Source organism: Papio anubis, chromosome 16, assembly GCF_008728515.1.
Source record: "Papio anubis isolate 15944 chromosome 16, Panubis1.0, whole genome shotgun sequence".
NCBI lineage: Eukaryota > Metazoa > Chordata > Mammalia > Primates > Cercopithecidae > Papio > Papio anubis.
In genome coordinates this window covers 67,928,053-67,942,101 of record NC_044991.1, presented here as the reverse complement: position 1 = coordinate 67,942,101, position 14,049 = coordinate 67,928,053, and the positions used below count along the sequence as shown (strand labels likewise).

At 55.9% G+C, this 14,049-nt stretch overlaps 1 protein-coding gene across 1 annotated transcript; it reads left to right on the top strand.

Moving 5' to 3' along the window:
* The first annotated feature begins 6,308 nt into the window (after positions 1–6,308).
* On the top strand, positions 6,309–9,735 carry MAFB (MAF bZIP transcription factor B). Its single transcript, XM_003904741.5, has one exon. The coding sequence runs from the start codon at positions 6,710–6,712 to the stop codon at positions 7,679–7,681; it is 972 nt and encodes a 323-aa protein (XP_003904790.1). The 5' UTR covers positions 6,309–6,709; the 3' UTR covers positions 7,682–9,735.
* The last annotated feature ends 4,314 nt before the right edge of the window (positions 9,736–14,049 follow it).

Below are 14,049 nucleotides of genomic sequence, written 5' to 3'. Positions count from 1 at the left end.
GGACCTTGTCCTTGCTAATAGGCTTTTCACCCCACTCGCATGCCTAGGTACACCCAAGTCCCTGCAAGGCCTGGGAAGATCCATAGAACATATCTTCTAAGTTCTTCAGAAACAAGCGATTGACTCATTGTACGCAGGGGAATGGAATGTGCAAAGGTCCTGTGGCAGAACACAGCTTGGGCTGTGGAAGAATTTAAATAAATCAGTGTGCCTGGAGCATTGTGATGGGGGATGCAGCAAGATGAGGTGGGAGAGGGTTACAAGGGTAGACCATCCATGGCCTGAAGGCTATGCCAAGGAATTTGGTTCTTTTTCCAAGTGTTAAAGTGATTTGTATTTAAGCCAGGGGGTACGAGAGGGGGAATGATCAGATTCATTTAAAAATGATCTCTACTGCCCTGTGGAGAAGCAGAAAGTCTACAGCCAAAGCCTCTGCAATCCTCTAAGGAAAAGATAAGGGTGGCTTGGATGAAGGTTAAGGTACTAGATGAAGAACCAGAGAGATCTGGTGGATCTCTGTTGTGAAAGGATAGAGGAGAGGCAATAGTTGGACTATGGAAGGTGAGGGGCTCAGCCCTGGGGAGCAATAATGAGGTTTCAGAATTCCTGACACTGGCTCTGGGGTCATGGGTGGGGGAGGTGTAGTGGGAAGGGAATTGTCCTGGTTATCATTCACTGGACAGTGGCTTTGAGTAGCAGTGAGATTCTCATCAGCACTGAATCATCTCTCCCCTCTCTTTCTCTGTCTCTTTCCTTTGATATTTAGGGATGTATGAATAGGGACTGAAGGTCAAACTCAGACCAGAGGCAGGACCAAGGATCAGAGGCCAGGCTGAGGCCAAGGGTAAAGGACAGGATGAGAGGACTCTGCAAAGTTGTTCTTCTTTGGCCAGTAACCCTGCTTTGGTTTCTCTCCAGCCCCACAGTCAGGGAAGAGAAAAGGGAAAGAGAAGTTTGACTGCCACTGACAAGAAGGCACATTAAACATTGCCCTCATAATCGAATTATTGGCAGGGACTTGGCACTTGGTAAAGGTTCAGCCATGACGTGAACAGAGTCACTAATCCTGTGGGCAACTGAAAATCTTTACCCAGAGAACAGGTGGAGAAGCACTGTACTGACACCAGAATCCCCAGGATGCTACTCAGTTGACACAGAGACCACACACTTCATAGTATTCAGAGCACTGGACTTGGGACCAGAAGTTCCAGCTCATCACTGCTGTATAACTGTAAATAAATCATTTAACCTCTCCAGGCTTATTCTTTGAGATGGAGATAATCCTACTCATCTCATAGGGCAATTGTGAGGACTGAATGAGTTGACATGCAAAATGCTCTTAAGACACTGTGATATATCTGCATCCACCCACTTATCTCCCTGCCTACCTATCTCTCTAATATAGGGATAATAATAGTTGCTACTTCACAGAGTTGTGAGAGTTGAGTGAAAAGGTGAATGATGGAGGCTGACGTGGGCAGATCATCTGAGGTCAGGAGTTGGAGACCAGCCTGGCCAACATGGTGAAACCCTGTCTCTACTAAAAATACAAAAATTAGCTGAATGTGGTGGTGGGAGCCTGTAATCTCAGCTACTTGGGAGGCTGGGGCAGGAGAATCGATTGAACCCAGGAGGTGGAGGTTGCAGTGAGCTGAGATTACGCCACTGTACTCCAGGCTCCAGCCTGGGCAACAGAGCGAGACTCTGTCTCAAAAAATAAAACAAAGCAAACAAACAAACAACAACAACGACAAAACAAAAAGGTGAATGAGAAAAGGCTTTGCAACTCCCTATACAAATGAGAGTGACTATTATCAAATATCCCATCTGTGTTGGAGGCAATACTGCCCAGTGGTTATCTAATGCAGCCTTGTCCAACAGAAATAGAATGTGAGCCACATATGTAATTTAAAATTATTTATTGGTCACATTAAAACACAGTAAAAAAAAAAAAAAAAAAAACAACAGTGAAATAGTTTTAATAACACTTTCCTACCCCTAAGTGTGTGTGTGTGTGTGCTCGCGTGCACATTTGTGCATGTATTGGGGAGTAGTCCCTGGTCCCCAGGGGAGACAGCCAGGATCTTCACAGTCAGTGTAACTCTGGCTCCCTACTGGGACCCTCTGAATCTTTTGGTTGCCTAAAGACTACCAGGACCTAGAAACCCAAGAATACCTTTTTAGAAGCACTGGGTTGGAATCTGACAGCAGTTGTATGGGGCAAGGGAAAGTGGAAGTGATAGCTGCCTTTGGGAAGAGGAAAAGGAAGACAAAAACAAAAATCCCCCAGAAAACCCTCCTGTCTCTTTTTGGGTCCCATAGACTTTGGGCGGATCCCATGGAATGGGAGCAACAGAATACTTTTCCACTGAGCCTCACAAAAGGTAGCACAGACCTGAGGGCTCCTTGGAAAAGACAGGTGACACTACATCTGGGTGATGCAAAGGCAGAAGTCAGGCTCCTGAGGCGGGCGGGAGGTGGGGGTGCCCTGATTCGGGACCCTCCCTGGCAGAACTTGCCTCTGAGGCCCTTGACCACTGGCCTCTGCTTAGCGACTCCGCGATCCAGAGCCCACCGAGCTTTGAAGCTGGAAGTTTCCCGCTCCCTCATCCCGCGTGCTGCTGCGCCTCTCCACCAACACACGCGCGCGCAAACAACACACGCACGAACACACCCCTCCCGCACGTCTCCAACAGCACCCATGCGTCCACAGAGACGCCGTCTCGCTCACCAACCCCCTGCAACCCTCAGGGAAATAACGCCGAAGGTGAACGGCACACCTTCGGGCTGAATGCGGATGCCAGGAGTGCCGCTCTGGTTTGCAGGCGCACGGGAGGGCACGCCGCCGGGCCTCTCTGGAGTTATTTCCTTGGCTGAGTGGGGACCAGCGAGGGCAGCGCGGCGAACCTCACACCTGGCGACTGACTAGGCTCCACGCTCCCTTAGGGATTAACCTCTTCCCTTACTCCTACCCCGAATGCTCCAAGGCTCTGCGGCGGCTCGGACCCTGCAGAGCTTCCTCCATTACCATTTGTAACTAAAGAATCCCGAGGCGGTGCGTCCCAGAGGCATAGCCTCTGGCCCAACCTGGGGTGGGTAGACAGGAGGTCGCTCTTGGGTAAGCACCTTAAATGGGAGTTTTGGCAGCTAGAGACAACAAGCTGTTCACTAGAGGGGCTGTGGCTGCCGCAAAATCCCCGACTTTCCTTCAGTGTGCCTTGGGACTCCGCGCACCGCTCGCGTGGCTCCTGGCCTCCCTTTACTTCTCCTCCTCGACTCTTCACTTCTTCCACCATCCCTTTTCTTTTTTTCTTTCAGCGTGTCGGACTCCCAGTCAATGGGGATACAGTAGTAACCCCCCACCCTCCTCACCTCGACCCTGCCTACGTTTTAGGGATAGGGTGAAGACTCCGGGTACTGCTGTGTACCCACGACCGGGGAGCCCGGCACGCTGATCCAGATACCCCAGAGATGAGAAGCGGCATCCTGCGACGGCAGTCGGGATTTGGAGGCCATAGGGCCTGGGGCTCCAAGACCCTACTGATCAGTGCAGCAGTAACCGCGGTGGGGGAGGCCGGGCCATGAAGTGGGGTCAGCTGCGCAGCAGCGGCCTTAACTCCTTGGCCACCTGCGTGTCTCCGTCATTCACCCACAGACTGGCAGGGGTAGGGCTGTTTCCAACATTTTTTTGGTGGGGTAGGTTGGCGGGCGTGCAGAGGAGGGAGTGGCTAAGCTGGGAGAGGGGCAGAGAAACGGATTTGGGTGGGGAAGTGAGCCTGGGGATGGGCAGAGATACCTCAGTCAAAGCCCAGGCGAAGGGAGTGACCACAACAGAGACAGAGACACAGGGACAAAGAGGAGCGCGCTTGCCCAGACAAAGCCCGAGTCCAAGAGACCCTGAGACGGAGGCAGGCCGCGCGCGGGAGAACAGGAACTTCGGAACCGCAGACCTGGGGCCTCAGGAATCCCCAGGGCCTCAATGGGCCACGCCAGTCCTCGCCCGCGAGTGTCAGGCAGAGTCGACGGACGTACGGGCGGGGGTGGAGTGGGTCACAGCTTGGCCTGTTCGCCTTGGTGCCCGCACAGAAGTCCACAGTGGCAGAAACACTCTGGGAGCCACAGGTCTCTTAGGACCCTGAGGGAGGGTGCTACCAGCTCTAGTCCAGTCCGGACCAAGAGAGTCCGGCGTGCTTGTCCCGCCCTGGCCACCTGAGTCCGGAGCCATACATAGTCTGCACAGATCCGAGACACCCGATCCCGAGTGGTTTGGAAACGTTCTCCCCTGAGCCATGGTCCGAGTGTGCTCACACCGCGTTCAAACAGGACGAGGACATTTACAAGGTGCGAGTCCCCAACCCCCAGCTTCTGGCAGGGGCTGCGCAGCGGCACCGCCCAGGCTCTCTCTCAAGGCGGCCGACTCATTTCTGCGGAGAGCACGCTTCTCCAAGAGGGTTGTAGACGCGCCCTTCCAGCATTTAGGTTGCCACCCCACAAGACTGAGTTCAAGTTTTAGTTAAAATACACTCATTTTATTAAAAATAGGCGACCCAATACCACGCCGTACCCCAGCCTCTCCGAGGGCGCAAGAGAATAGAGAGTTTTCAGATTAATGGGAGGCAAATATTTTACCTTCTAACATTTAAAAATCATTTAGGTGCGTCTGCACTGGTGTGGCTCACGCGACCCCTACGCGCGGGGTCAGTCGGGCTGGTCCAGCGCAGACAGTGGCCGGGACTCACTCACCCAGTGCGCGCCTCTCCTGCCTCTCGCTGCGCGCGCCCAAAGCTGGAAAGCAGAAGGCGACGCGGGAGGCGGGTCGGGTCTCCGGGTCCAGCGAATTCGCGATCTATCCGGTTTTGGCGCCTGAGCTGAGGTCTCAGGAAGAACCCGTTAATTCTAGCCATCCTGGATCTGGATAGGGAGGGTTCGCGGCTCCCAAGCCTGGTTTGGATGCCTAGTGCGGTGCGCTTCGGTCTCCCCGTCTGCCCTCCGGGGAGGTTTCTCACCCGGTAGCCCTGGGCTGCTTCACTGTGGCGTTTCCACTTTTGGCTACGGGCCCTCCTCCGCCCGGGACCTTCTGGCGCGGGGAGCAGCCGACGGGCACCCCCGAACGCTGGGGCACGGAATTTCAACAGGGGCGACCAGCGCGGAGCTCGCTGCTCGAGGCTCGCGGCTGAGTACGAAGTCGGGACCCGAGGACCTGTACGTGGCTCGAAAGGAACCTGTCCTGGGCGCCGCTGCACACACAGTATGCGTTCCGGGCTGGCTTGGGTTGGGCCAGGTAGGGGAGACCTGGCTGGGTCCGAGTTGCCGTCCAAGCCTTCCGGCAGTGGGCCGGGCGGTCGCGACGCCTTTGCGCACAGTGGCCACTTGGGGTCGCACTTTATGCCTGTTTGAGCCTCTCCGCGGCGGGTTGACGCGTGGATCTGCTTAATCGTAACAGAACGTTCAAACAAAAACAGGGCCGGCTCCCCAGCAGTGGAGAGCCATTCCGAGCACCGTCCCGGGCCGGCCTCGGCCCCGAGGCTCCGGGCGCTCAGGATTCCGTGCGTGTGGCGGGGGAAAGGAATTCAGAGCCTTTGGGCTGCTGCTTTTCCCGTCGCCTTCACTGTGAACATTGTGGGGTGGGGTGAGCGCGGGGAGCGGCGGGGCCAATGGAGTAGAATCTCAGGGCTCTGCCACTGCACCCGCCAGGAGGGGCACGGCCCTCGCTTGGCCTGAGAAAGGTCCCCTGAGGTTAAGAGTTGGGTCTGAACACAACTCTCGGAGCCTCGAGCCCGCCCTGGCCAACACACAAATACGCGCAGATCTCCAGAAACAGGAACGCACGGCACACACGGCCTGAAGCCGCGAGGACACACAGAGCGTCGCCCACTGGGCGGGGGCCGCTTGGGAACAAAGGGCCCAGGAGGCGTTGTCCCGGCACTCATTCTGAGCCTCCTTGGGGGTGACATGGGTTGGGGGTGGGGTGCAAAGGGAACTGAGGGAGGAGAGCGCGCGAGGAGGGGAAAGCGGCGGCTTGCCCTAGAGGTGGGGCGCGCACTCCAGGCGAGCGTGCGGGGGCCGGGACCTGCAGGGTAGAGGGGTGGGCCCAGGGTGGCCGTCCCACTCCTTTCCAGCGCTCCGCCAGGCCTCGGCGGCTCCAGGGCCGCTCGGGCCGCCAGTCAGCTGACGCGGGGGGCGGGGGAGCTGTCAGGCGCGCCCCGCCCTGCGCCGCTGGGCCGCGGAGGCCGTGCAGCCATTGGCCCGCGCACCGGGCCGCCCGGGCCCCCGCACCCCAGTGACATCAGGAGGCGATAAAAGGCTGCGGCGCCGCCGGATCCAGCACAGCTGCACCGCCGAGCTGCGAGCGGCTGCGAGCGAGAGAGCGTAAGAGCAAGAGAGCTAGAGAGCGAGCAACGGGCACTCGCCCCACGCCTCCCCTCAGCCCCACTGCGCACTCCGCTTGCCTCTCCACTCCGCCCGACTCTCCCCGGCCCGTTCCCGGCGCGGGCACAGCCCAGAGCTCTGGGGCGGTGCAGGCAGCCTCGGGACTCTCCGGCGCGCCGCCGCGTCCCCAGACAAAGGCTTGGCCGGCGGCCCCGGCCCGCTGCGCCCTCGCTCCCCGCCTCCCCGGCTCGCCGCTCTTCGCCCCCGCGCTTGGCTGGGCGCGCTCCGGCCGGCCGCAAAGTTTCCCGGGCTGCAGCGGCAGCTGCGCCTCGCGTCAGCGATGGCCGCGGAGCTGAGCATGGGGCCAGAGCTGCCCACCAGCCCGCTGGCCATGGAGTATGTCAACGACTTCGACCTGCTCAAGTTCGACGTGAAGAAGGAGCCCCTGGGGCGCGCGGAGCGTCCGGGCAGGCCCTGCACGCGCCTGCAGCCAGCCGGCTCGGTATCCTCCACACCGCTCAGCACTCCGTGTAGCTCCGTGCCCTCGTCGCCCAGCTTCAGCCCGACCGAACAGAAGACACACCTCGAGGATCTGTACTGGATGGCGAGCAACTACCAGCAGATGAACCCCGAGGCGCTCAACCTGACGCCCGAGGACGCGGTGGAAGCGCTCATCGGCTCGCACCCAGTGCCACAGCCGCTGCAAAGCTTCGACAGCTTTCGCGGCGCTCACCACCACCACCATCACCACCACCCTCACCCGCACCACGCGTACCCGGGCGCTGGCGTGGCCCACGACGAGCTGGGTCCGCACGCTCACCCGCACCATCACCATCATCACCAAGCGTCACCGCCGCCGTCCAGCGCCGCTAGCCCGGCGCAACAGCTGCCCACTAGCCACCCTGGGCCCGGGCCGCACGCGACGGCCTCGGCGACGGCGGCGGGCGGTAACGGCAGCGTGGAGGACCGCTTCTCCGACGATCAGCTCGTGTCCATGTCCGTGCGCGAGCTGAACCGCCACCTGCGGGGCTTCACCAAGGACGAGGTGATCCGCCTGAAGCAGAAGCGGCGGACCCTGAAGAACCGGGGCTACGCCCAGTCTTGCAGGTATAAACGCGTCCAGCAGAAGCACCACCTGGAGAATGAGAAGACGCAGCTCATTCAGCAGGTGGAGCAGCTTAAGCAGGAGGTGTCCCGGCTGGCCCGCGAGAGAGACGCCTACAAGGTCAAGTGCGAGAAACTCGCCAACTCCGGCTTCAGGGAGGCGGGCTCCACCAGCGACAGCCCCTCCTCTCCCGAGTTCTTTCTGTGAGTCGTGGCCGGTCCCGGCCCCCGCCCTTGCCCCGGCCCGGACTCCCTGTCCTATGTCCCCAGTCCCACACTACCCCGGACCCTGTCCCTGCCGCGGCCCCAACCTTGACCTGTTTGACTTGAGCGAGAGGGAGGAAGGGCGCGCGGGCCGCGGGCGACGGGCGGGCGCGCGGGCGGGCAGGGGACCTTGGCTAAGGCGAGAGTAGCGCACGCCAGCGCCGCCTCCTAGACTCGAGCAGAGCCTGAGAGAGAGAGAGACGAGAGGGTGGGAGGTCCCGGAGTAACTTCTCTTCAGGCTGGAGGGCCGCGAGGCGTAGTCCCGAGAAGTCACCAAGGCCATCTGGAGACTCCTGGCTTTCTGAACTTTGCGCGTTAAGCCGGGACCGCTGCTTTGCGGCCCGGAGCGTAGTCCGCGCCAGGAAGAGAGCAACGAGGAGAGGAGAGGGACTCTGGCGTCCCGGCAGGCGAGAGGCGAGGCTGAGCGAAAGAAGGAAGGACAGACGGACCTGTCTGTCAGAGTTCGGAGAACACTGGCTCTCAGCCCTGAGACACGGGCCTCAGTTAGGACGTTCGGCGCCCAAATCTCATCAGTTTTATTGCCTGCTCGATTATATAGAAAAATACAAAAATCTGCATTAAAAATATTAATCCTGCATGCTGGACATGTATGGTAATAATTTCTATTTTGTACCATTTTCTTGTTTAACTTTAGCATGTTGTTGATCATGGATCATACTCCCCTTGTTTCTTTGGGTGAGAAGGGATCGCAGTTTGGAAACTCCGGCGCTGCGTGCGGGGTTTCAGTCCCAGCTGTAGGCTTGTAAATACCCGCCCCGCCAAACCGCATAGAGAACATGGCAGCAAGCTGAGGGTCTTTGTTTGGGTTTATGATTATGGTATTTTTGTTTGTAAGTTAAAAAGAAAAAAAAAAAAAAGAAAAAGTTCCAGGCATTTTACATCAGAAAACAACTTTGTCTTGGGGCACACTTGGAAGTTGCGTGTTTTCTTTCCTTCCCTTACCCCCATTCGGTCCTCTTTTTTCTCTCCTGCTTTAGTTTTCAACCTTGCTGGTGTTGAGAGAGAGAACCGAGAGGTCCCAGCTCCCAAGTACAAGGGCAGGGCAGGGCAGGGCAGGGAAGCTGCCAAGCTCCGCACCCCAGAAGAGTGTACTGGACTCCAGCCTTGTCTTTATGGTCAAAATGACACCCTTAATAAGAAAGGAAAGGAAAGGAAAACAGATCCTCCCCTCTGCTTTTTATTGTAACCAGAATCACCCTGAGGTCCCTTCTGAACCCTCTGGGCCTGCGCTAATTGTAGGAACCACAGCGCTCTTAGGGTGAGAGGCTTAGCCATCCCTGACCCTGGCAGTGCACTGGTAAGCAGACATTGCACTGAACCAACTGCCACGCTCAGAATGTACCAGAAACCCAAACATTGGCAAGTAATTTTGCAACTTTCAAGTGTGTTCTTTAGACCAGTGCATTGTGTTTCTTTCTCTGCTTTTGAAATAGTAAGAAGAGTTCTTGATGGTGTCTCCCCCTCCCCCTTCAATTCTTCAGTTGTATAGTAGTTATAGGGAAGACATGGGTGTTTTTCTTTATTATTACTTTTTTTTTTTTCTGCAGGTCAGTAAAAGGATTTAAGTTGCACTGACAAAAATACCAAAATAAAAGTGTATTTTTAAGTTCCCATTTGAAATTGCTGGCGCTGCTGGCCAGATGCATTTTTGAGTTTGTATTAGTTGATAAATTAACAGTAATAACAAGATTGTATGAACCGCATGGTGCTTGCAGTTTTAAATATTGTGGATATTTGTCCTGCATCAGAAACGAGCTTTGGTTTTTACAGATTCAACTGTGTTGAAATCAAACCTGCCGCAACAGAAATTGTTTTTATTTCATGTAAAATAAGGGATCAATTTCAAACCCTGCTTATGATATGAAAATATTAAAACCTAGTCTATTGTAGTTTTATTCAGACTGGTTTCTGTTTTTTGGTTATTAAAATGGTTTCCTATTTTGCTTATTAAAACCATGGAAATGGTGTTTATTTAGAGGACTCTGCATTCGCATGATTTTGACTTTCTTCTCTTGCTTCCTCAAGAGTCACACCAACTTTGGGTTACTCTTACCCCGTGGCCAATGGAGTAGCAAACCAAGCCCTAGTAAAGCCCTTCCTTGAGTGTGTGAGTGTGTGTATACATGAGCCTCAAATGTGTTTTCTGCTTCCCACCCTAGGTACAGACCCGGGTCAAGAGAGCTGGTTTGTGAGCTGAGAGGGCACAGGTCCAAACAGCCTTGAGTCCCTGGATATGGGGCACACGCCACTTTTTCAGTGCTTTCAGGCTTGGCCACCAGAACTGACTTGCTAGTCTGTCTGTTCTGATATAGTGATTGATGGAGACTAGGAAGCCAGGAGCTGCCACCTTGATGAGGAAGCTGGGTCTTTTTGGCTCTCTGGCCCAGCTGACCACGGCCCTTGCCCTCCTGCCTGGGGTGCAAGTCTCCTTTCTCCTACCCAGCGCATCTCTCTGGGAGCAACTGGAGCTGCCCAGAGCCAGATGCCTTCTCTGAATGGGGCCTGTCTCTCACCCCAAAGCTAATGGAAGCAGGTACAACCCAGCACTAGATCTTGGGGTGCAATATCCCCCAGGCAGGAAGCCCTTCTGTGTGGACTTGTGTTTTTGAGGGTAGTATGCCTTGGGGTGCACTGGCACTCAGGCATGGATTCCTCAGCTCCGCAGATGGGCACTGTGTGGCCGAGTCTGAATTTTAGTGGCTCCTCGAATTGGTGTTGGAGGGATTTGGGTCATCACTCTAGTGCAGCAGCTTCAGCTGCATCCTGGAGATCCCCGACTGGGAGGTGGCCCGAGAACCTTTCCTTTTCTGTATTCTTGGAAGAGTGGAGCCCACCTAGGTCACCCCCCAACCCCTCCCAGCCTCCTTGGAGTCCTGTCTATAACTCAGGGTTGGCCTCTGGGACACGGAGTAGGATCTCCAACCCCTGTAGAGTTTTTGTGATCCTTTGGCAATGGCAAGCTCCGAGGGGCTCCGGCATCCTCAGACTCATTATCTGCAGTCCAGGAGGCTTAACCTTTAGTCCCTGGAGTTCTCTGGCTCATGGAGTTTCAGAACCCTAATTGGGAAATATAATAGACCCAAGAAGTGGAGCCCCAGCTGGGAATCTGAGTTGGGAGAAGGAATGGGAGAGTGAAACTAACAGGAAATTTTGGCCTGGATCCCTGGAAGCCTGGAAGTAGTGAAGGCTGAGGTCTAGAGAAGAGGAAGGGGACCTAAAAATTAAGGATACAGATAACATTAACATTTATGTACATTTATAGAGTGTGTTGGTGTTGTTCAATAGGAGAGAAGCTTGAGATTCTAGCTCGAATTTAATTCAAAGGTCCAGTTGATTTTCATGGCGGGAAGATGGAAGATGTGTCTGCTGGGGAAGGCTTTGGCTGTGATCTGGGAGGAGGAGGCAGCTGAGCCTGGCTCTGTGGTACCTTTGCCCCCACGTGCATGAATGAAGGAGCAAGGGGCTTTGATTAGTTGGGTAACTTCCTACGCACATGCTCCTGCACAGAACGTCTTCACGTGTACACATGTATCCTCTTTGCGGTGAAAGAGGCTTCGCTCAGGTGGGGTGCCAGAGGAAACCCCACGGCATGGTTCCAGAGACCAAAAATATCACGAACGCCTGGCTGGTGGAGACCCTAAATCCGGTGGCCTGACTCCCTTTGGAATCGTACCAAGCGGACTGGCATTCTCCATCCTTAGTCTCTGAGCTGGGGAGGGTTGCAAACTCCAAAGTGTTGGCTTTTCTTCCCCAGAGCACAGAAGCACAGACATTGACCCAGTGACCAATACCATCAGCATTGCATCCAGAAGACAAAGTGGTTCAAGCCGGTTTGGAGTGACCAGCTGCCTCTCAGAGAATCTGACAATCCCAGAACACAGTCTTAGTGACACACTGACACACAGATACACAGACACATACATCCTGCACACATTAATGTCCACATTGATACCCATATTGATGGTGCGGGGACTGACACTGAGTCACTGTCAGTCCCCGCATCAACCCACCAAGTGAGCACTAACAGGCCGGGGGCACAAGCGGGCGAGAGTCAGGCGGAGCCGGCAGCTGCTTGGAGGAGGCCCGGGCTTCCGGAGCCTTCAGGGCGGACTCTCACATCAGGCAAGCCCCGGCTATGTCTCCGCCTGTAGCCTGCCGGCCCGACCCGCCGTGATGCCCCAGAGCCCACAAGCCCAGGAAAAGCGAACTGAGTCCCAAGGCCCTCTGGCACGTCCCACCCTAGCGGCACCCCGCCACCGTCATCCTCCTTTTACGTTCCCACCGCTCCCCGCGGCTCTCGGGCTCCGCGCAATCCTTGACATCCCCGGGGGAAAATCCTCCCAGCGCCGGGAGTCTTCCAAGCCGGCACCAGTCCCACGTAGACAGGCTGGCGCCTGCACCCGGAGACGCACTCAAGAGACAGGCACGCTCAGACACCCGGACGCACGCACGGGGCACACGCAGGGCCCGGACTAGGGCTTCCCTCCGGACCGCGCCCCTGGTTGGAGCGGCTGCAGTCCAGTCCGGCGCGAATCCCGCCTCTTGCGACCCCGGATCGCTGGGGGTGTGCGGGAGGCTGTGCCGGCTGGATCCGCCGTCGCCACTTTCGGCAAGGCGGGTGGAGGAAGGCGCTCAGCTGGGCTTGCCGGGAGCCTCGGGTCCTCGCGCGCGGGGATGGGTGGGAGCCTGGGCACCATTCCCTTGCCTCCTGGCATTCTTTTTATTTCTTTGACATTTCCCATTCTTTTAGCCCTTCCTTCGTAACCTCTTTCATTTCAGAAAACTTTCTCCTTTTGTTTTGATTTCTCTTCTGCTTTTTATTTCCGCACTGCCTGGCGGGGAAGGGCTGCCGAGCGGGGTCCCGAGGTGGCTGGAATAGTATGCGGCGTGGGGGAATGAGAGTCTGGAGTCCCCCGAGCCACCGCGCAGCACTAGGACCAGGGCCCGTTGCTCCAGACTCTAGGACCAGGGCCCGTTGCTCCAGGCTCTCGTCTTGATTGCTCCAACTATCCCGCTGTTCCCTTCCAGGTTCCCCCGGTGGCGAGGTTCGCTGGGGATCGGAGCCCCACTGGCGGGGAAACCGGCACCAGTCGGCTCTCGGGGAAGGGATCTCCGGGGAAGCTGAGCTTGGGCCCTGGACCCAGATCCCTCTTTCGGTGAACCAGGCAGGCTTCCCTCAGTCCCGGGTCTCTGGGCATTTCTGTGGCAGGACAACGCTCCTGCCTGTCAGAGGGCACTCGACTCCTACCCACTGCTTCAGCCAGTGCCCGCCCAGCGGCCTCTTGGACCCACACTGCAATGGGAGCTGCCAGGAACCACACCAGATCCACCAGGCTGGTCACTTGGCTTTCTCTGTGACCTGGAGTTGCAGCTTCTGCCACACCAGGCAAACCCCCTACTCTCCTGCTCCCCCATCCCCACTCCCCAAGCTCTTCCTCTCCGGGCTTCTGGAGACAGTGGGTTTAGAGTTTCTGGTCATTCCCTTGCAGGCTTTCAGGTGCAAAATCTGCACTCCAGGCCCTTCTGTTTTCAGAAAGGAAAAACTCTGAACTGGCTTCTTGCGTAACCCTTCCCTCTGCAGCCTGCAGTCTGCTGGCCTGGCCTCTCATCCCAGAGATAGTTGTGTTTGGATTTGTTATGTAAGGAAGGGAAGATTAGAGGTTTGCTCTGCTCCTCCTCCCCCCAACAAAATAAAAGTCCTCAAATGGCACATCCAGTAGGCAGCATGGTTTCCAGCAGCCCTCCTAAAAGAAGTCGATCTGGTTGGTAGAGCTGTTCTGTGCTGTTGCCTAGCCCAGTACACTCAGAAGACAATCCAGCTGCAGTAAAGCGACAGTTCTGTGTCCAGGGTGTACCTGGTCCGTGGAAGTAGCCCTCAGTGGGCTTCCCAGGCTAGGCTTTCTTGGCCTAGAAGCCTAGCCTTATTTTGGTGAAGACGGCAGCTACTACTGCTGAAATTTTATTCTTTCTATAGTTTCTGCCGCTTGAAGCATGTATCCAGACCATGGAGAGCACCTCTTCCAACTGAGGAGCACATTCTCCCATCTCCTCCGCATCCTGTATGCCTCTTTCATTTCTGAACACCTTTACCACGTTCTGTCAATTTCCTATGCCTCATTTCTGAACACCTTTACCACGTTCTGTCAATTTCCTATGCCTCACACTTATTCTTCTTAATGTCTTTCTCCATTGTCTTACACATATTATCCTAAAAGATGCATACAAAAAGATGCATCTTATATTATCCTATCTTTTAGGATAATAAAAGATACATTATATATATTATCCCAG

Bases quoted from the DNA above. Each gene is read 5' to 3' on its own strand.
- MAFB (XM_003904741.5), top strand. From the start codon at position 6,710: ATGGCCGCGGAGCTGAGCATGGGGCCAGAGCTGCCCACCAGCCCGCTG.